This window comes from Chiloscyllium plagiosum, unplaced genomic scaffold (assembly GCF_037043375.1).
Source record: "Chiloscyllium plagiosum isolate Xiang-an unplaced genomic scaffold, Cpla_swu_hap1 HiC_scaffold_18, whole genome shotgun sequence".
Lineage (NCBI taxonomy): Eukaryota > Metazoa > Chordata > Chondrichthyes > Orectolobiformes > Hemiscylliidae > Chiloscyllium > Chiloscyllium plagiosum.
The window spans coordinates 78,894,150-78,915,145 of NW_028270156.1; the positions used below are offsets into that span (position 1 = coordinate 78,894,150).

Consider the following 20,996-nt stretch of genomic DNA (forward strand, 5'->3'; position numbering starts at 1 on the left):
ATGTCTTGTACAGCTACAACATGACATTCCAACTTAATGCTTTGACCGATGAAATATATGAACAGATTAAGTTGATTCTCTGGCACTCTCAAAAGGGGAAGTGGTCTGCTCTCTCCACTATCCTGGCTAATGTTTACTGGCAATAGCATATTGCTGTTTGGGGAGCTTGCAAATGAATTGCAGGGTTTCTTGTATTACAATGGTGACCACACTTTAAAGGTACTATGGAGCCAATGAATTACTTTCTGAACAGCATGTGGTTGTGAACAGTGCTATAAAGGTTGAGGCTTTTTTTAAAATTGTATTTGCAATGGGAGTTAGTACAAAGAAACACTGAATAAAAATAATAAAGAATTTATTTAAACAAATCAGAATCTTCTGAGTGGGCATTTCTGACAATGAGTGCAATGAACAGCCTCTGACTGAGAAAGCTGCAGGAAGGATTGGTTTCAAAGTTCACTGCCTGGTTGATAACAAGCTGGAAGGTGGCCAAGTGATTTGAGCTGGTGTCACTGTGTTTTCTGTAGTTCAAGCATGAGAACTCACCGGAATCATGTCCTGGGACAGTGGGTCGGTTCTGGTTGGGGACTGGGTCCTGGAACAGGATTGGTGGTGGAGGGGGGGTGTCTGTTTAGGAGCTCTGTCCCAGGATGGAATGCAATAGTAGGAAGGGTCGGGTTGGGGATGCTGCCTTGGAATAGTGGGGGTGGGGGGAAGGGTCTGGTTGTATCACTGACATTGGGTCATGGAAATGAACTGACACTGTAACCTGTATCTGGGACAGGAATTGGCCAATTGTGGAGATTTATATGAGGTACAAAAGAAAACTTCCAGAAAAATCTCCAATTACCTTATTGAACAGCTATTAGCCCCTCCCTGAAAGACAAGCATCAATCTATTTTTAAAAATCACTTTCTATTTGTTTCTTCAAACATTGTTCTCGATTTTAAAAAACCCATTAACTGTGCTTAGCTTCAACTGGAGGAATGAGTGGAGAGGTAAAATTTGGTGAATGAGGTAGTGAAGGTGAAAGAATGGAATGTGTGCAGTGTAGCTAAAGGAGGACACTGGGTGGAAATGACTGGGTAGGGGTCTTGGTGAGTGGGTAAGATGTGAGGGGTCTTGGTGATGGGGCTGGGAGGTTTGAGGGGTTGACTGGTGCGAGGTTAGGAGGTTGGTGAAGGATCTTGGTGAGTGGCTGGGAGATCTGTTATGCAGGTGAGAGGGTGAATAATGGATCTGGGTGGGTGAGGAGCGAGGTGAGAGGTCTGGTTGGGTGATAGTGTCGGCGATGAGAGAACGGGTGGGATACTGTGGAGTTGACCTGGTTGTGGAATGCTCTGCTGCTGTGTGGCTAAAGGACAGACCGGACGTTCCGTGCTTTCACCGAGTGCAGTGACTGTTTGGTCTCGTCCCACAGGCAGATGGTGGACAATTGGTGTTTGAGGGTTTCCACCAGCGAGTTGCGTTTGATGCTCCTCTGCAGTTTCCTCCCACAGTCTTGATGTTGCACTTCCCGGGATTTCCTGTGAGTTTGACGTCCAGGCCTCCATGCAGCTCCCGCCATGGTGGGATTGAGCAATAGCTTCTTACTCAGCACTAGCTTATTGGTTTGATGGATTCCTACTGTCCTCCCATTCACTCCTTTCAGCACGGTCAGTTTGCCTGCTCTCACAGGCAGCTTTAACGCTCTCTCACACCTTGCTGTGGTCGGGCTGTCACTCAGCAATGTTCGCTTTGCCTTAAGGGAGCGTGTGAGATTGGAGAGGCCCTGTTCAATATTCCTCACGTCTCTGTCAAGAAATCAAATTTCTGTGACTATAGTATTCAGCACCAGACCCTGTTTCCACAAGTGAAAGATGAAAGTGTTTGGTGTTGGGCTCCACTTTGCAAGATGTAGCTGAGAAGACAAGCTAGGGAGCAATCACTAAAAACTGGTGGAAAAAGGCAGAGAAACTGATGCAAAATGTTCCTGGAATTCTCGCCTTTATCTCAACGGCTTCAATTATTCTTTTATGGCAAAACTTGCTCAGGAAGGCAGCAGGAAACACCCCTTCCCCCACTAGAAATGTTTTCCATGGAGAGCTGTTAACCTTAGGCTCAGCTGAAAATGTCCAAGCTGAGATTGACTGGGCTTTTCCCCTCCGGGAGGGGCTGAGGATCCAAGGGAACTAGAATGAGTTAAGGAATGGCTCAGCAAGGATATAATTGAATGTGGAACAGACTGAAGGGGCTGAATGGCCTTCTCCTACCAGACACCTGGTTTAAGGTGCAAAGGCCTTTGCCAATTGAGGGGATCAAGTGTGTCTCTCTCAGGAACTGTGCCCACCCCAGATTGCCATCCATAGATACCATCTGCCATGGCTGGCTCCATTCTTGATTCTCTTCTGTGATTTACAAGTGTTTAGATTAGAGTGGTGCTGGAAAAGCACAGCAGTTCAGGCAGCATCCAAGGAGCAGTAAAATCAACGTTTCGGGCAAAAGCCCTTCATCAGGAATACAGACAGAGAGCCTGAAGGGTGGAGAGATAAATGAGAGGAGGGTGGGGGTGGGGAGAAAGTAGCATAGAGTACAATAGGTGAGTGGGGGAGGGGATGAAGGTGATAGGCGGGGGGAGGGTGGGGTGAATAGGTGGAAAGGAAGATAGGCAGGTAAGACAAGTCATGGGGACAGTGCTGAGCTGGAAGTTTGGAGCTGGGGTGAGGTGGGGGAAGGGGAAATGAGGAAACTGTTGAAGTCCACATTGATGCCCTGGGGTTGAAGTGTTCCGAGGCGGAAGATGAAGCGTTCTTCCTCCAGGCATTGGGTGGTGAGGGAGAGGAGGTGAAGGAGGCCCAGGACCTCCATGTCCTCAGCAGAGTGGGAGGGGGAGTTGAAATGTTGGGCCACAGGGCGGTGTGGTTGATTGGTGCAAGTGGCCCAGAGATGTTCCCAAAAGCGCTTTGCTAGGAGGCATCCAGTCTCCCCAATGTAGGGGAGACCGCATCGGGAGCAACAGGTACAATAAATGATATTGGTGGATGTGCAGGTAAAACTTTGATGGATGTGGAAGGCTCCTTTAGGGCCTTGGATGGAGGTGAGGGAGGAGGTGTGGGCGCAGATTTTGCAATTCCTGCGGTGGCAGGGGAAGGTGCCAGGACGGGAGGATGGGTTGTAGGGGGGCGTGGACCTGACCAGGTAGTCACGGAGGGAACGGTCTTTGCGGAAAGGGGTGGGGAGGGAAATATATTCCTGGTGGTGGGGTCCGTTTGGAGGTGGCGGAAATGTCGGCGGATGATTTGGTTTATGCGAAGGTTGGCAGGGTGGAAGGTGAGCACCAGGGACGTTCTGTCCTTGTTACGGTTGGAGGGGTGGGGTCTGAGGGCGGAGGTGCGGGATGTGGACGAGATGCGTTGGAGGGCATCTTTAACCAAGTGGGAAGGGAAATTGCGGTCTCTAAAGAAGGAGGCCATCTGGTATGTTCTGTGGTGGAACTGGTCCTCCTGGGAGCAGATACGGCAGAGGAATTGGGAATAGGGGATGGCATTTTTGCAGGAGGTAGGGTGGGAAGTGGTGTAATCCAGGTTGCTGTGGGAGTCAGTGGGTTTGTAAAAAATGTCGATGTCAAGTCGGTCGTCATTAATGGAGATGGAGAGGTCCAGGAAGGGGAGGGAGGTGTCAGAGATGGTCTGGGTAAATTTAAGGTCAGGTTAGAATGTGCTGGTGAAGTTGATGAATTGTTCAACCTCCTCGCGGGAGCACGAGGTGGCGCCAATGCAGTCATCAGTGTAGCGGAGGAAGAGGTGGGGAGTGGGTGCCAATGCAGTCATCAATGTAGCAGAGGAGCACCAAGTGGATGAAAGTACTTACTCTTCCTGCTCCAGCACGGTGTCCATGCCGACCAGTGAGGCTGTTGCCATTGTGAAGGTGCCCACAGGCCTTTGTCGTCGTCCTCTGCCATCCTGAATCCTTGGTTGACTGCCAACACACTGTGCCCCTTCAAGTGACTCACTGACGTCAGAAGATGCAGCCGGATTTGTTCTGTTTGCACAGGACAACCAAGTTTATTCAAAGGTAAAAGTGGACCTGAGAGGAGAGTGTCTCAGGACAGACATCCACGCAAGGTCCTGGTGAAGCAGACCTGATCAAGTTCATCCTCTGATGCCCAGGCATCGTTTGATGGACTGTGTCAGAAGCTAACACTTCCCTCTGTTCTAAACAGATTTCACTGCAAAAGACACTCCAAAACTAACTAATCAGGGATTAACTAATTAATAAATTAAGTCGAGATGGCTGGACAGGTGATGTGCTGTAGCTGCATGATGTGGGAACTGGCTGATCCCATTGCGAACGAGAGTGGTCACATCTGTAACAAGTGTTGGTTGCTGGAGGAACTTCAACTCAGGATTAATGAGCTGGAATCTGAGCGTCAAACACTGGCACACCCGAAATACCTGGACGCTGAATTCCAGGAGGCAGTCACACTACCTCAAATTCAGTCAGTGGCCAGGGACAGCAGGGTGTGACTGCAAGTGATGCAGCATCCCTGTGTAAATGAGGAACAGAGCTGGACGGAGAGTGAGCCAGTTGACCACAACATTGTGGTACAGGAGGCTATTCAAGAGGGGGGAGCAAAAAGACAAGTAGTAGTTGTAGGGCATTCTTTAATTGAAGGAATAGACAGTATCCTTTGTAAATAGGATTGAGAGTCAACATGGTATGTTGCCTGCCAGTGCCAGTGCCAGGATGTGGGGCATATCTGACCAGCTTGAAAGGATATTTGAAAGGGAGAGGGAGGATCCAGTTGTTGTGGTCCACATCGGGACAAATGATATAAGCAAGACTTGGAAAGAGGACCTGTTTAGGGATTATCAGGAACTAGGGATCAAATTAAAGAAAAGTCCTCAAGGATTATAATCTCCGGATTACTGTCCGAGCCATGTCCCAATCGGCATAGGGACGTGAGAATAAGGGAAGTAAACACGTGGCTAAAAGAATAGTGCGGGAAAGAAGGATTCCTTTGTGTAGGGCATTGGCATCAGTATTGGAATAGGAGGCATCTGTACCATTGGGATAGTCTCCACGTGGAGCCAGCTGGGACTCGTGGTCTAGCGAAAAGAATAAATAGGCTGGTCAACAGGATTTTACATTAGGAAGGGAAGGGTAAAACTCCAAGGAGTATAATGGCCAATGGGAAGCAAAGCTGCAGGTTAACATCTGTGGGGATGAATTCAACTAAATTGAAAAATATAAAAAAACAAGGAGACCTCGGAAGAGGTTATTAAAGTCTCCAGCGCACAAAATAGGACAGTGTTTGGAAAGGGTTAGGAATCAAACATCAAACACACTGGGTAAACGAATAATGATGAGAAGAGGGAGGGTCAATACAGGACTGAGGGTGTTGTGTCTGAATGCGCGCAATATATGAAATAAGGTAAATGAGATTGTGGCGCACAGCGAAATTGGAAGGTATGATGTGGCGGGCATCACGGAGACGTGGCTGCAAGGGGGTCAAGACTTTGAGCTAAATATCCAAGGATATCCATCTTATCAAAAAGACAGGCAGGTGGACAGAGGGGGTGGGGTTGCCTTGTTTGTAAGGAATGAAAGTAAATCAATAGCGATAAATGAAATAGGGTCAGGTGATGTAGAATCTGTGTGGGTAGAGTTGAGGAACTGCAAAGGTTAAAAAAGCATAATGGGAGTTATCTACGGGCCTCTAAATAGTCAGATTTTGGGGTGTAAGATACATCAGGAGATAGAAAATGCATGTCAGAAAGGCAAGGTTACAGTGATCATGGAGGATTTCAAGATGCAGGTGGACTGAAAAAGTCAGGTTGATAGTGAATCGCAAGAAAAGGAATTTGTGAAATGTCTACAAGAGAGCTTTTTGGAGCAGCTTGTGATGGAGCCCACTAGGTGTGATGATGCTCCTTTGACAGGGTTGTGTTGTCCTTGGCTTTGCTCAAATGTGTTTTATGAGACAAGGTTCCGAAATGTCTGGCTTGATCTGCTTGAAGAAGCTTTTAAGTTTTAAAGAAAACACTTGTACAATGAAAGGGAAGTGGCCAGTTCTCCCAGCTCAGTTTGTATCTGGTTTGGTTTGGTTTGGTTTTATCAGTCTGGTTGTTCAGAGCAAGCAGTCAGTCAATTTTGAGGCTGCTGGTCAAAGAAACAGCTACATGGAAGAAGATGTTCCATGCTGAATCTCTGACATCTCTCCTGTAAGACCCTGTGTTTGATTTTACCTTTATTTTGCAAAGGGGTGTTTATGGCGATTGTTACAAGTATTTGGAACTGTACTGGGATAGTCTGTTCAGTTTTCAAATAGGTGAAGTTATTCTATATTGTGTTCTCTTTTGTTTGTGTTTAATTTGGTAAGTTTGCAAATAAATTCTGCTTTGATTAAGACCAAATGGTTGGGCCAGCTGTATCACTCCTGGAATATCTATTATATACCTGCTTAAAACAATTCGCAAAGTTAGGGACCGGGCTACTTGCTTGAAATGTTTTGAGGGGGTCTGGCCTAGTCGATAACACTAGGGAACAGGCAATTCTGGATTTAGTGTGGTGCAATGAGGCAGACTTGCTAAGGGAGCTTAAGGTGAAGGAACCCTTAGGAGGCAGTGATCATAGTATGATAGAATTAACTCTGCAATTTGAGACTGAGAAAGTGGAATCAGATATAACGGCATTATAGTTGAATAAAGGCAATGACAGAGACATGAGGGAGGAGCTGAGCAGAATTAATTGGGAGAGGAGCCTAGCAGGAAAGACAGTGGAACAGCAATGGCAAGAATTTCTGGGAGTAATTCGAGAGTCACAGCAAAGATTCATATTGAGGAAAAAGAAGCACACTAAAGGGAGAATGAATCAATGTGGTTGACCAGGGAAGTCAGGGACAGCATAAAAGCAAAAGAGAAAGCAAGTAATGTAGTGAAGACCAGTGGGAAGCTAGAGGATTGGGAAGCCTACAAAGACTAACAGAGAAAAACAAAGAAAGAAATAAGGAGAGAGATGATTAAACATGAGGGTAAGCTAGCCGGTAATATTAGGAAAGATTGCAAGAGTTTCTTTAGATATATATAAAGAGCAAAAGTGGACATTGGGCTGCTGGACAGTGATGCTGGAGAAGTAGTAATGGGGAACAAAGTGGAACTGAATAATTACTTTGCATCAGTCTTCATGGTGGAAGACACAAGTAATATCCCAAAAATTCAAGAGAGTTGGGGGTCAGCGATGAGTACGGTGGCCATTACCAAGAAGAAGGTGCTAGAAAAAAACTGAAAGGTCTGCAAGTGGATAAATCATCTGGATCAGATGGGCTACACCCTAGAGTTCTGAAGACGATAGCTGAAGAGATTGTGGAGGTTCTAGTAGTGATCTTTCAGGTATCACTGGAGTCAGGAAGGGTCCCGAGGACTGGAAAATGGCTAATGTAATCCCCCTGTTTAAGAAGGGAGCAAGGCAAAAGTCACAAAATTATAGGCCCATTAGCCTGACCTCAGAAGTTGGTAAGATTTTGGTGTTCATTGTGAAGGATGAGATCTCTGAATACTTGGAAGTGCACGGTAAATTAGGGCAAAGTCAGCATGGTTTCATTAAGAGGAGGTTGTGTCTGAGAAATCCGTTAGAATTCTTTGAGGAGATAACAAGTAGGTTAGACCAAAGAGAGCCAATGGATGTTATCTATCTGGACTTCCAGAAGGCCTATGATAGGGTGCTGCATAGGAGACTGCTGAATAAGATAGGGGCCCATGGTATTGGCGGCAAGGTGCTAGCATAGTTAGAAGATTGGTTGTCTGGCAGAGAGTGAGGATAAAACGGTCCTTCTCAGGATGGAAGCTGGTAACTAGTGGTGTTCCACAAGGCTCAGTGTAGTGTTGCGAAGTCGAAAGAGTGTATGGTCACTTTAAGAGGGAGGTACCTTTTCTGAGCTGAGAGATTGACAACACATGTCTGTGATGAGCTAACAGCTGCAGGGAGGGCTGAGAATTGATAATATGTGACAATCAGCTTGGGGTTGTGGTTTGATGTTAAGGCAACAGATTTTGAATTTAACCAATTAATTTAAATTATGCCCAAGTACCAAAAACCAATTGAATTTGAATTTGATTGTGTTCACAACATCAGACCAATGAGAGGGTACGAGTTTAGGGGGTGTAAAAAGGAAGGTGAAGGGCAGTGTTTGTCACTGGCCACCCGGGTGTTTTCCTATCTTCCTGGTGGTGGAAATTGAATAAAGATTGGCGCACTTTGTGTCTTTCACTGTGTCTCACACCTGCACACACACACCATGGGTGCTGGGGAAAAAATAAGCACTACCGCACTTAGGTGGTAGTGTGGGGGTTAAAGGGGAAAAAAAAAAAAAAAAAAAAAAAAAAAAAAAAAAAAAAAAAAAAAAAAAAAGGAAGGTGAAGGGCAGTGTTTGTCACTGGCCACCCGGGTGTTTTCCTATCTTCCTGGTGGTGGAAATTGAATAAAGATTGGTGTACTTTGTGTCTTCCACTGTGTCTCACACCTGCACACACACAACATGGGTGCTGGGGGAAAAAATAAGCACTACCGCACTTAGGTGGTAGTGTGGGGGTTAAAATTAAAAATAAATAAATAAATAAAAAGGAAGGTGAAGGGCAGTGTTTGTCACTGGCCACCCGGGTGTTTTCCTATCTTCCTGGTGGTGGAAATTGAATAAAGATTCGTGCACTTTGTGTCTTCCACTGTGTCTCACACCTGCACACACACACCATGGGTGCTGGGGGAAAAAATAAGCACTACCGCACTTAGGTGGTAGTGTGGGGGTTAAAATTAAAAAAAAATAAATAAATAAAAAGGAAGGTGAAGGGCAGTGTTTGTCACTGGCCACCCGGGTGTTTTCCTATCTTCCTGGTGGTGGAAATTGAATAAAGATTCGTGCACTTTGTGTCTTCCACTGTGTCTCACACCTGCACACACACACACCATGGGTGCTGGGGATAAAATAAGCACTACCGCACTTAGGTGGTAGTGTGGGGGTTAAATTTAAAAAAAAAGAAAAAGAAAAAAAAAGAATAAGAAAAAAAAAAGAAACGGGGAGAAAACTGGAAAAAAAAACCAGGAGAAAGGGCAGTGTTTGTCACTGGCCACCAAAAAAAAATGTAAAAAGGAAGGGTATTTTGAAAATTAGTCAGAACCAACTGCCATCCAACCAAATAAATATCTCCATGTTCTCAAAGAAATCTCTCAGAAGACATCAACTATTAAAGGTACCAAGAAATTTTATACAAAGACACTCACAGTGAAAAATAAAAATCACAGAAGACGACCCAGGGAGAAAGCACTCGGTTCGGAAAGACAGAAGGAAGCAACAGATTCAGAAGAGCAAAAGGAAGACAGCTTAAGAGACTGTATAGACTTTGAGAGATTAAGTTGATTTAATGTTTAATAATTGTGTTATTGGAGCAGCGTTTTAATGGAGTTGGGGTCAGATTGTGATTAGTTGGGGTCAGGTTTGTTCATAGTTTTTGTGTCGTGTTCACTGTTAAGAGTTAGGAAAATAAATTGTTTTTTATTCTTTAAACAGTGGAAGTCATTCGTTTTCTTTCACTCATTCACATTTAACAGATTATGAGGTGAGCGAGCTTTTCTGAGGTGTTAGTTTTAATTAGCAGAGGGGTTTGACCTCCGCATCACAACAGTTAGGACCACAGCTTTTCACTTTACGATCTGGATGAAGGAACTGAGGACATTTTGGCTAAGTTTACAGATAATACAAAGACAGGTGAAGAGGCAGGTAGGATTGAGGAGGCGGGTAGACTGCAGAAACGTTTAGACAAGTTAGGAGTGTGGGCAAAGAAGTGGCAGATGGAATACATTGTGGTAAAGTGTGAGGTCATGCACTTTGGTAGGAAGAATAGAGGCATGGACTATTTTCTAAATAGGGAGAAAATTTAGAAATCTGAAGTACAAAGGGACTTGGGAGCCCGAGTCCAGGTTTCTCTTAAGGTATAGTTGCAATTTGAGTCAGTAGTTAAGATGGCAAATACAACGTTGTCATTCATTTTGAGAGGACGAGAATATAAAAGCAGGGATGTACTTCTGAGGCTTTGTAAGGCTCTGGTCAGATCACATTTAGAGTATTGTGAGCAATTTTGGGTCCCATTCCTCAGGAAAGATGTATTGGCCCTGGAGCGGGCCCAGAGGATGATCCCAGAATGAAAGGCTTAGCATATGAGGAACATTTGAAGACTCTGAAACTGTACTCGATGGAGTTTAGAAGGATGAGTGGGGATCTGATTGAAACTTTCAGAATACTGAATGACCTGAACAGAGTGGACGTTGGGAAGATGTTTCCATTAGCAGGAGAAAAGAGGACCCAAGGGCACAGCCTTAGAGTAAAGGGAAGACCCTTTAGAACGGAGATAAGGAGAAACTTCTTTAGCCACAGCATGGTGAATCTGTGGAATTCCTTGCCACAGAAGGCTGTGGAGGCCAGGTCATTGAGTATATTTAAAATAGAGATAGACGGGTTCTTGATTGGCAAGGGGATCAAAGATTACGGGGAGAAAGCGGGAAAATGGGTTTGAAAGCTCGCTTCGGCAGCACATATACGAAAATTGGAACGATACCGAGAAGATTAGCATGGCCCCTGCGCAAGGATGCCACCCAAATTCTTGAAGCGTTAGGGGTGGCACGGTGGCTCAGTGGTTAGCACTGCTGCCTCACAGCACCAGGGTCCCAGGTTCAATCCCAGCCTCGGGCAACTGTCTGCATGGAGTTTGCACATTCTCCCCGTGTCTGCGTGGGTTTTCTCCGGGTGCTCCGGTTTCCTCCCACAGTCCAAAGATATCCAGTTTAGGGTGAATTGGCCATTCTAAATTGCCCGGAGTGTTAGGTGCATTAGTCAGAGGGAAATGGGTCTGGGTGGGTTACTCTTCAGAGGGTTAGTGTGGACTTGTTGGACCAAAGGACCTGTTTCCACACTGTAGGGAATCTAACCTAACTTCTCATTTAAAAAAGAAACCTATCAGCCGTGATTGAATGGTGGAGCAGACTCGATTGGCCGACTGGCCTAATTTCTGCACCGATGTCTTATGGTCAAATGTGTCACTGTGCAGTTCTGCACAAGGGAAGGAACACACCCAGCTCAATGATTGCAACCACTAAACCCAGTTTCAGGAACAGCTAGGAGGGTTGGGAACCATCTCACAGAGATGCCCTCAGGCCTGGCAGAGGAAGGGCCCTGAAATGGACATGTCTGGGTGGAAGATTGCTCAAACGAAAATGGTCACCCATGTTTGTAAATCACTCTGCAGTGCTTCTGAACTGAACATCATAACAATGCGAGGGACGACAGGAAAGAATCCCTGGCACAATAGCCTGGACTGTGCAGGGAAAAAAGCCATGTAATGGGGAGCACGGTAATCATTTGATTTGTTCACCTACCTGGAGGCTACCTCTGTTATCACACTCATCGTCTGTGTCTCAGTGCTGTCTGCTAGCCAGGATGTCTCCTCCGACCGGAGGTAATCTGTAGCTAGAACGAGATTCAAAAGGTAAAACGTAACATCTGATTACTGTTCTACAGCTGAGAAAAATAAACCCTTTTAAAAAGAATAAGTTTTCTGTGCATACCTCACCATGCAAACAAGGAACAAGAATCGACTACTCAGCCCCTTGGATTTGCTCTCCCATTCAATAAGACCATGGCTGATCTCATTTTAACCTCAATTCTACATTCCTGTGATTCCCCCAATAATGGTACATCTTCTTGGTAACCAATCATCTATCTAGCTCAGCCTTAAAAATATTTAAAGATTCTGCATCCACTGCAATTTGAGGAAGGGAATTCCAAAGACTCTTAGAGAAAGAAATCGTTTCCTCATCTCTATTTTAAATGGACACTCCTAATTTTTAAACAATAACCTCTAGTTCTAGATTGTCCCGTAAGAGGAAACATCATTCTCTTGCCGGTCAGTTTAACACAGCTTCCTGCTCACATACCCACATATCTGTCCCCAGCATGCCGCAGTGCTCTGGTAAATCACAGCATACACTGGAGGAACAACATCTCATCTTCAGACTAGGCACCTTACAGCCTTCTGGACTTAATACTGAGTTCAACACCTTCAAATTGTGAACCAACTCCCAATTCTTCCCTTTCTTTTAGCGTGTTATGTTCTGTTATCATGTCCTCTCCCCTCTGCACCCCCCCCTCCATCCCAGTTACTGTCCTTTCAAATCTGGTAGTTAGACACATTGTCTGCCATTTTCACATTCTGATCACATAATCTCAACTACCAATATCTTTTCTCCACCAGCACCCTCTAACCTTAGGATCCTACAACCACATAGCATGAACATTGAATTCACCAGTTACCAAATCTCCCCTCTCCCCACCCCAGCCCAGATCCAAGCCCCGACTCAGATCCGTCCTCTTGACCTGATCTACCTGTCCATCATCCTTCCCATCTGTCCACTCCACACTTCACACTGACCTATCACCATCACCTTTGCCCAACTATTGCATCCCAAGGCTCTCACTGTCCATCCTCTGATTATCTTATATGTCTCAATTAAGTCACCTCTCAATCTTCTACTTTCTCATGAAAACAGCCTCAAATCCCTCAACCCTTCCTCATAAGACCATCCTCCCATACCAGGCAGCATCCGAGTAAATCTCCTCTGCACTCTTTCCAAAGTTTCCACATCCTTCCCATAATGTTGTGATCAGAAGTGCACGCAATACTCCAAGTGTGGCCACACAAGAGTTTTATACAGCTGTGACATGACCTCATGGCTCTGAAACACAATCCCTCTACCAATAAAAGCCAAAACACCATGTCTTCTTCACAACCCTATCAACCTGACTTTCAGCAATTTACGCACATGGACACCAAGATCTCTCTGCTCATCTACACTACCAAGAATCTTCCCATTAGCCCAGTACTCTGTATTCCTGTTGCTTCTTCCAAAGTGAATCACCGCACACTTTTCCGCATTAGACTCCATTTGTCACCTCTCAGTCCAGCTCTACAGCTCATCTACATCCCACTGTAACCTACAACAGCCTTCGGCACTATATACAACTCCACCAACCTTAGTTTCATCTGCAAATATATGAACCCATCCTTCTACACCTTCATCCAGGTCATTTACTAAAATGTCAAACAGCAGTGGAACCAAAACAGATCCTTGTGGTACACCACTAGTAACTGAACTCCAGGATGAACATTTCCCATCAACCACCACCCTCTGTCTTCTTTCAGCTAGCCAATTTCAGATCCAAACCGCCAAATCACCCTCAATCCCATGCCTCCGTATTTTGTGCAATAGCCTACGGAGGGGAACCTTATCAAACGCCTTCCTGAAATCCATATGCACCACATCAACCGCTTTAGACTCATCCACCTGTTTGGTCACCTTCTCAAAGAACTCAATACAGTTTGTGAGGCACGACTTACCCTTCACAAAACTGTGTTGACTATCCCTAATCAACTTCTTCCTTTTTAGATGATTATAAATCCTATCTCCTATAACCTTTTCCAACACTTTACCCACAACCAAAGTGAGGCTCACAGGTCTATAATTACCAGGGTTGTCTCTACTCCCCTTCTTGAACAAGGAGACATTTGCCATCCTCCAGTCTTCTGGCACTATTCCTGTAGACATGACGACATAAAGGTCAAAGTCAAAGGCTCTGCAATCTCCTCCTTGGCTTCCCAGAGAGTCCTAGAATAAATCTCATCTGGCCCAGGGGACTTATCTATTTTCACACTTTTCAAGGTATTGATCTATCCTTTAGCCTAAATTGTCAGTTTACTTTTGTGAGTTCTGCTTTCATGCTCTCATAACTGTCCTATTTTAAATTTACAATATTAGTCTCAGACCAACACTTCTGCCCTTTAAACATTATGCAAAATTCAATTATGTGATGGTCACTGCTACCTAGGGCATTTTCACAAATGGTCAGTAATTAAACATATCTTGTTGGACAAGACCAGGTCTAGTGTAGTCCACTCTCTGGTTGATGCTCTGTACTTCCCATTCCCATAACTAACTGAGTCCCGTTGCTCCTGAAGCTGAGCTCTCTCTGCTTCAGTCAGTCACAGTACCTGGTTCTGTAGACAATTCTGACTTGCGTTTGATGTCAGGCATCTGTATTACTCTAGAGCTATTAGCCGGTGCATTTGGAAGTGCCCAAAGCCTCACATTGTGTGTATCCCCCAGCTGAGGAGCTGCAGATCGACAAGTCGGCCGGCTGATAGATCTCAGAGATCTCGATTTCGAGGTCAACCAGGTACTTTGAGGTCTGCACAGGAACAAAGTCATGGCTAAGGAACATTACACACTAAAAGGAACACTGTGGCCAGAGGACCCCAACGCACACTGAGTCCTCGCACCCCAACAGTGAGTCCGTGTCCCCACCCCTCAGCAAACTCCCGACCACACACCCGCTCCCGACCCCACACCCATTCCCAACCCTCCACCTCCACCTCCATACTGATCCCCTACTCCCACAGTGAGCTCCCACTGCACCCACCAACTCACCCTGGGATATAATCTGGACAGTGCCTTCCCCACCCCGACCTCAGGCCAGTGTCTCATCTCCGGGACAGTTCCCCCTCCCCCCCACCCCCTCACTCATTGTAACATCAGTGTATATAGACTGTGCAAACATGTCTGTCACTCAAACCGCAGAGGAACTTGTGCAAATCTCTGAATGGCTGTGGTGTGTCTAACCCTCTGGTGTAAAACCTCGTCTAAAACAGCTTCTGGAGTTTTCATATCTGATGGCCATGTTGCTTATTTTTCACCCTAACAGTCAGTGAAGTTCTTGGGACAGAAACAGTTCTGTCTTCAGCAAGAGACTGGTTTAAATTCAAACCCTTATTATGTCCTCCCAGTAAACTGCCTCTGCTCGTACATTCCTGTATCGGTAGCCTCAAGGGTTCAGAATGCGCCGTACAATTTACAAAACACTACAGATTGTACCGGACACCAGCACTGAAGCAGCACAGTTTTAGGCTTGAGGAGATCACCGGGCTGTAAGGCCATCAAGGAATTTGATAATGAGGATGAAAGTGTCTGTGTGTGTGTACATTATCTATGTACAGATACCTACCGTTGGGAACTTATTGCAGACGTGGAGGAAGAACAGGTCAAGGACAAACCACCTGGGGAAATGAGAAAAGGTTACACATCATTGCCATTTTTGTGCATTTACAATGGAAGAGAATTTTGAACTTTTACTTGGTTTCCCTTTGAGAATCAGTGAACCTTCATCTTGATTTGTATCTCTCCAGATATGTAGTTGTAGAGTCCCAGTCTATGGCAGGAGAATGAATGGATGAGTAGTGTTGTATACCACACTGGGTAGAACTAACACTTGCTCAGTCATCAGCTGCTATCCTTGAATAACTTTCATTTCTCAGTGAAGAAAACAGCAGCAGAGAGGACTGTACACTACAGCGCCTCCCCACTTAAAGAAAAACATGCACATTAAAATGTGAAAAAGTATGTAATTTCCCAAAATATGATAGGACTAAGCCAACATTAACCGTGCCTTAAATTCAACAGGTTGGGATGCAAACTAGTTGTTACTATAATCACAACTGAAGCATGTATGATTGATATTGCCAGAGTAAACATAAACAAAAAAGGAAATAGTGTTTTTCTTCTTCTCTGCTACGTATACTCAATTAACTTATTTGGTTTCTATCCAAGTATTACCTGTTATTCCCATGAACTTGACTCTGCTCTCTCAATATCTTTTAAAATATGGATTCTGAGCTTTGATTTTAACTACCCAATCTACTTAGCCATTGGGACTGTGACATTGGTTTTATTTTAACCAAAGACCCTGACTAGGTCTGTAATACCAGACAGTTTTCAATTTCTTTCTGAATTTCCCTTTAGGTTGTGGCAGGATTTTGGATGGTCAGGGAGCTTCTCTGTTCTCCCTTTGTCAGATTTCCTCTTTCGGCAAGTGATCCAGGTGGCGTTGACAGAGAGTCTCTCTCTCTCTCTGGTCTTCACTGAGTGTGTGACTGTAGCTGGTCTTTTCACAACAACTTCAATCACCACCTTCAACTCATCCCCTCCCCCACCTCATCATGACCTTCTGACCAGCACCAAACTCTATCTGTTTCATGCCTCCCATTTCAGGAGTCAACTTCTCTTCTTTTGTATTTTGCCAGAGATCAGGCTTAAACAAACAAGACTTTGTCCAATATTCCTGGGAATACATCCAGGGTAGTTATTTGGGTGGAACTGAGAAATAAGAAAGGGATGATCACATTATTGGGAGTATATTATAGATCCCCTAATAGTCAGCGGGAAATTGAGAAACAAATTTGTAAGGAGATCTCAGTCGTCTGTAAGAATAATAGGGTGGTTACGGGTTTAGATGGAGAGGAATTGGTTAAGTGATTTTTCTGAATCAGTATGTGGATGTACCTACTAGAGAAAGTGCAAAACTTGACCTACTCTTGGGAAGTAAGGCAGGGCAGGTGACTGAGATGTCAGTGGGGGAGCACTTTGGGGCCAGTGACCATAATTCTATTAGTTTTAAAATTGTGATGGAAAAGGATAGACCAGATCTAAAACTTGAAGTACTAAATTGGAGAAAGGCCAATTTTGAAGGTATAAGGCAAGAATTTTCAAAAGGAGAAAGTGAGGACTGCAGATGCTGGAGATCAGAGCTGAAAATGTGTTGCTGGAAAATTGCAGCAGGTCAGGCAGCATCCAAGGAGCAGGAGAATCGACGTTTCGGGCATGAGCCCTTCTTCAGAAATGAGGAAAGTGTGCCAAGCAGGCTAAGATAAAAGGTAGGGAGGAGGGACTGGGGTCATGTCCGAAACGTCGATTCTCCTGCTCCTTGGATGCTGCCTGACCTGCTGCGCTTTTCCAGCAACACATTTTCAGCAAGAATTTTCAAAAGTTGATTGGGAACAGATGCTTGCAGGTAAAGGAACGGCTGGAAAATGGGAAGCCTTCAGAAATGAGATAACGAGAGTCCAGAGAAAGTATATTCCTCTTAGGGTGAAAGGAAAGGCTGATAGGTATAGGGAATGCTGGATGACTAAAGAAATTGAGGTTTTGGTTAAGAAAAAGAAGGAAGCATATGTCAGGTATAGACAGGAGAGATCAAGTGAATCCTTAGAATAGTGTAAAGGCAGTAGGAGTATACTTAAGAGAGATTTGGAGAGGGCAAAAAGGGAACATGAGTTGGCTTTGGCAAATAGGGTTAAGAAGAATTCAGAGGGATTTTACAAATATATTAAGGACAAAGGGTAACTAGGGAGAGAATAGGGTCCCTCAAAAATCAGCAAGGAACCACAGGAGATGGGGGAGATACTAAACGAGTATTTTGCATCAGTGTTTACTGTGGAGAAGGACATGGAAGATATAGAATGTAGGGAAATAGATGGTGACATCTTGGAAAGTGTCCATATTACAGAGGAGGGTGTGCTGGATGTCTTGAAATGCATAAAAGTGGATAAATCCCCAGGACCTGATCAGGTGTACCCTAGAACTCTATGGAAAGATAGAGAAGTGATTGCTGGGCCTCTTACTGAGATATTTGTATCATTGATAGTCACAGGTGAGGTGCCGGAAGACTAGAGGTTGGCTAACGTGGTGCCACTGTTTAAGAAAGGTGGTAAGGAAAAGCCAGGGAATTATAGACCAGTGAGCCTGACATTGGTGGTGGGCAAGTTGTCGGAGGGAGTCCTGAGGGACAGGATTTAGATGCATTTGGAAAGGCAGGGACTGATTCGGGATAGTCAACATGGCTTTGTGCGTGGACGATCATGTCTCACAAACTTGATTGAGTCTTTTGAAGAAGTAACAAAGTGGATTGAGGAGGGCAGAGTGGTAAACGTGATCTATATAGACTACTAAGGTATTTGACAATGTTCCCCATGGGAAACTGATTAGCAAGGTTAGATCTCATGGAATACAGGGAGAAAAAGCAATTTGGATACAGAACTGGCTCGAAGGTAGAAGATAGAGGGTGGGTGGAGGGTTGCTTTTCAGACTGGAGGTCTGTGACCACAAAGATTGGTGCTGGGTCCTCTACTTTTCGTCATTTATATCAATGATTTCAATGTGAGGTATAGTTAGTAAGTTTGAAGATGACACCAAATTTGGAGGTGTAGTGGACAGCGAAGAAGGTTACCTCAGATTACAATGGGATTGTGATCAGATGGGCCAATGGGCTGAGGAGTGACAGATGGAATTTAATTTAGGTAAATGCGAGATGCTGCATTTTGGAAAAGCAAATCAGAGCAGGACTTATACACTTAATCGTAAGGTCCTAGGGAGTGTTGCTGAAGAAAGAGACCTTGGAGTGTAGGTTTATAGTTCCTTGAAAGTGGAGTCGCAGGCAGATAGGATAGTGAAGAAGGCGTTTGGTATGCTTTCCTTTATTCATTAGAGTATTGAGTGCAGGAGTTGGGAGATCATGTTGTGGCTGCACAGGACATTGGTTAGGCCACTTTTCGATATTGCATGCAATTCTGGTCTCCTTCCTATCGGAAAGATGTTGTAAGACATGAAAGGGTTCAGAAAAGATTTACAAGGATGTTGCCAGGGTTGGAGGATTTGAGCTATAGGGAGAGGTTGAATAAGCTGGGGCTGTTTTCCCTGGAGCATCGGAGGCTGAGGGGTGACCTTATAGAGGTTTACAAAATCATGAGGGGTATGGATAGGATAAATAGACAAAGTCTCTTCTCTGGTGTGGGGGAAGTCCAGAACTAGAGGGCATAGGTTCAGGGTGAGAGGGGAAAGATATAAAAGTGACCTAAGGGGCAACTTTTTCACGCAGAGGGTGGTACGTGTGTGCAATGGGCTGCTAGAGGAAGTGGTGGAGGCTGGTACAATTTCAACATTTAAAAGGGATCTGGATGGGTATATGAATAGGGAGGGTTTAGAGAGATATGGGTCAAGTGCTGGCAAATGGGACTAGATTAGGTTGGGATATTAGTCGGCATGGACGTGTTGGACAAAAGGATCTGTTTCTGTGCTGTACTTCTCTCTAACTCTATGATTCTATGAATGTGTTTAAACACTAATTCATAAGGTAAGCAGAACACAGTATTGTCTAGCCTGTGCTATAGAGAGAGCCATAAAATTACTGTTGAGCTTGTCACCTAGAATATACTTTAGCAAGGTTCAAAGTAACAGTATGTGTCGTCAGATTGAAACCGAAACTATCTGCACTTTACACTGGAATACTGTACCCCATTCGGAAGAAGCGTTGCTGGACCCGAAACTTTAACTCTGATTTCTCTCCATAGATGATGCCAGACCTGTTGAGCTTTTCCAACAATTTCTGTTTTTTATTTGATTTCCAGCATCCATTGTTCTTTCAGTTTTTATTGGAACACTGTTACTGGATTCACTCACTCGGCTCACTCTCATTTCGTTGAAGGGAATGAGAGTTCAAGGTTTCTACAACAGGAAACACTTTAGCAGCTTATCAATGATCAGGCTACATTGTGAATCTCTGACCTTTATTTCCACAGTGTATGTCAAATATCATCTTCTGTCCGATTACTCCTATGGGCTGCTTCTCTCGTTCTCTGACAGAGTACCGCTCTAGAGACAGTGCTCTCGATAACATCTCTCTCCACATCCATCAAATACACATTCTGGGCTTTGATTCACTTTTAGCCAAATAATTAACGTCTGTAATGTTAGTGATTCTATAAGCTGAGAGTCATTTTGGGCCCTATCCCTCAGGAAAGGTGTACTGGCCCTGGAGCGGGTCCAGAGGAGGTTCGTGAGAATGATCCCAGGGGTGAAAGGCTTAACATATGAGGAATGTTTGAGGTCTCTGGGTCTATACTCAATGGAATTTAGAAGGAAAAGGGGGGATCTGATTGAAACTTTCAGAACATTGAACAGCCTGGACAGAATCGACATTGGGAAGATGTTTTAATTAGCAGGAGAGACTAGGACCTGAGGGCACAGCCTCAGAGTAAAGGGAAGACCCTTTAGAATAGAAATGAGGAAAAGCATCTTCAGCCAGAGAGTGGTGAATTTATGGAATTCACTGCCACAGAAGGCTGTGGAGGCCAGCTCATTGAGTATATTTAAGGCAGAGATAAGTAGGTTCTTGATTGTCAAGGGGATGACAGATTACGGGGAGAAAGCGGGTGACTGGGGCTGAGAAACCTATCAGCCATGATTGAATGGCAGAGCAGGCTCAGTGAGCTCAATGGTCAAATTTCTGCTCCTTAGTCAGTCCCTCTCTGTGACAGCTGACTGTTTCGCTTGAATGCAATATCCACCCTTCCGTAAACACAGCCTCTGGAGTTCCAAAACTTTGTGTCACGATCTTCTTCAGCCTTAGTTTCTCAAATAAACCAGCCCAACCTCACCACCATCTTTCAGCTGTGTTTTGCCCTGGGTGAGACTTCTGCTGCTGGAGGCACAATTAGGCCAACTCCATGAACACCTTTCCAGCAAAGAGGACATTAGACAGCGCATTATGAGCAGACTCCCTACCCAGTTAGTCAAACGCCTTGACCATGTACACCTTTACCTGTTCAACATTATAACTGTCCCCGGCATTAGCTGTTAAACAAAGCACCGCCTCACCTAACTTCCAGCTGTATGGGGTCAGGCTCTGGGCCAACGTATCTCTGCACTCCAGCTTGTCATCAAAAGGAGCTGGGTGCTGTTTGATAGGGGGTGTGGGTTCCTGAGGTTGCTGTCGGTCTACGATGCTGACTGGGAGGACGTGGCGTGTGAACGAAGTTCGCCTCTGAGGGCTCCTGGTGGCCAATCGACAGTCAGTGCAGTCAGTGTCCCATGTGAACTGGTCTGAGATCGAGAGAGACAGAGACACAGTTACCCTGTGGCCTGGTAGAGAACTGACTATGTATCTACATTTTATGTCACATAAGATATAAGAGCAGCCCATCCAGCCTGCTCCACCATTCAATGAGATCATGGCTGATCTAATAATCCTCAACTCCACTTTCCACGTAATTGTTTTCCACATAATTCTTGATTCCCTTACTGATTAA

The 20,996-nt window shown here is 44.9% G+C and overlaps 1 protein-coding gene and 1 non-coding gene across 4 annotated transcripts in view; one reads left to right on the plus strand and one right to left on the minus strand.

Moving 5' to 3' along the window:
• Positions 1-313: 313 nt before the first annotated feature.
• LOC122558131 (cytosolic carboxypeptidase 2) overlaps positions 314-20,996 on the minus strand; it is a 91,719-nt gene continuing 71,036 nt past the window's right edge. For 2 of the 3 annotated variants that reach the window (XM_087996826.1, XM_087996825.1), the window contains exons 17-23: positions 20,566-20,790; positions 15,083-15,134; positions 14,073-14,269; positions 13,551-13,619; positions 11,404-11,494; positions 3,850-4,020; positions 314-1,793 (exon numbers count right to left, since the gene is read on the minus strand). In XM_087996826.1, the coding sequence (XP_087852952.1) occupies positions 1,355-1,793; positions 3,850-4,020; positions 11,404-11,494; positions 13,551-13,619; positions 14,073-14,269; positions 15,083-15,134; positions 20,566-20,790 (1,244 nt within the window). In that variant the 3' untranslated portion in view covers positions 314-1,354. The remainder of the gene's footprint in view (positions 1,794-3,849; positions 4,021-11,403; positions 11,495-13,550; positions 13,620-14,072; positions 14,270-15,082; positions 15,135-20,565; positions 20,791-20,996) is intronic. The other variant, XM_087996827.1, reaches the window with a different exon arrangement.
• LOC148147015 (U6 spliceosomal RNA) lies at positions 10,545-10,651 on the plus strand. Its single transcript, XR_015760315.1, has one exon. It is a non-coding gene; the product is annotated as a U6 spliceosomal RNA (small nuclear RNA).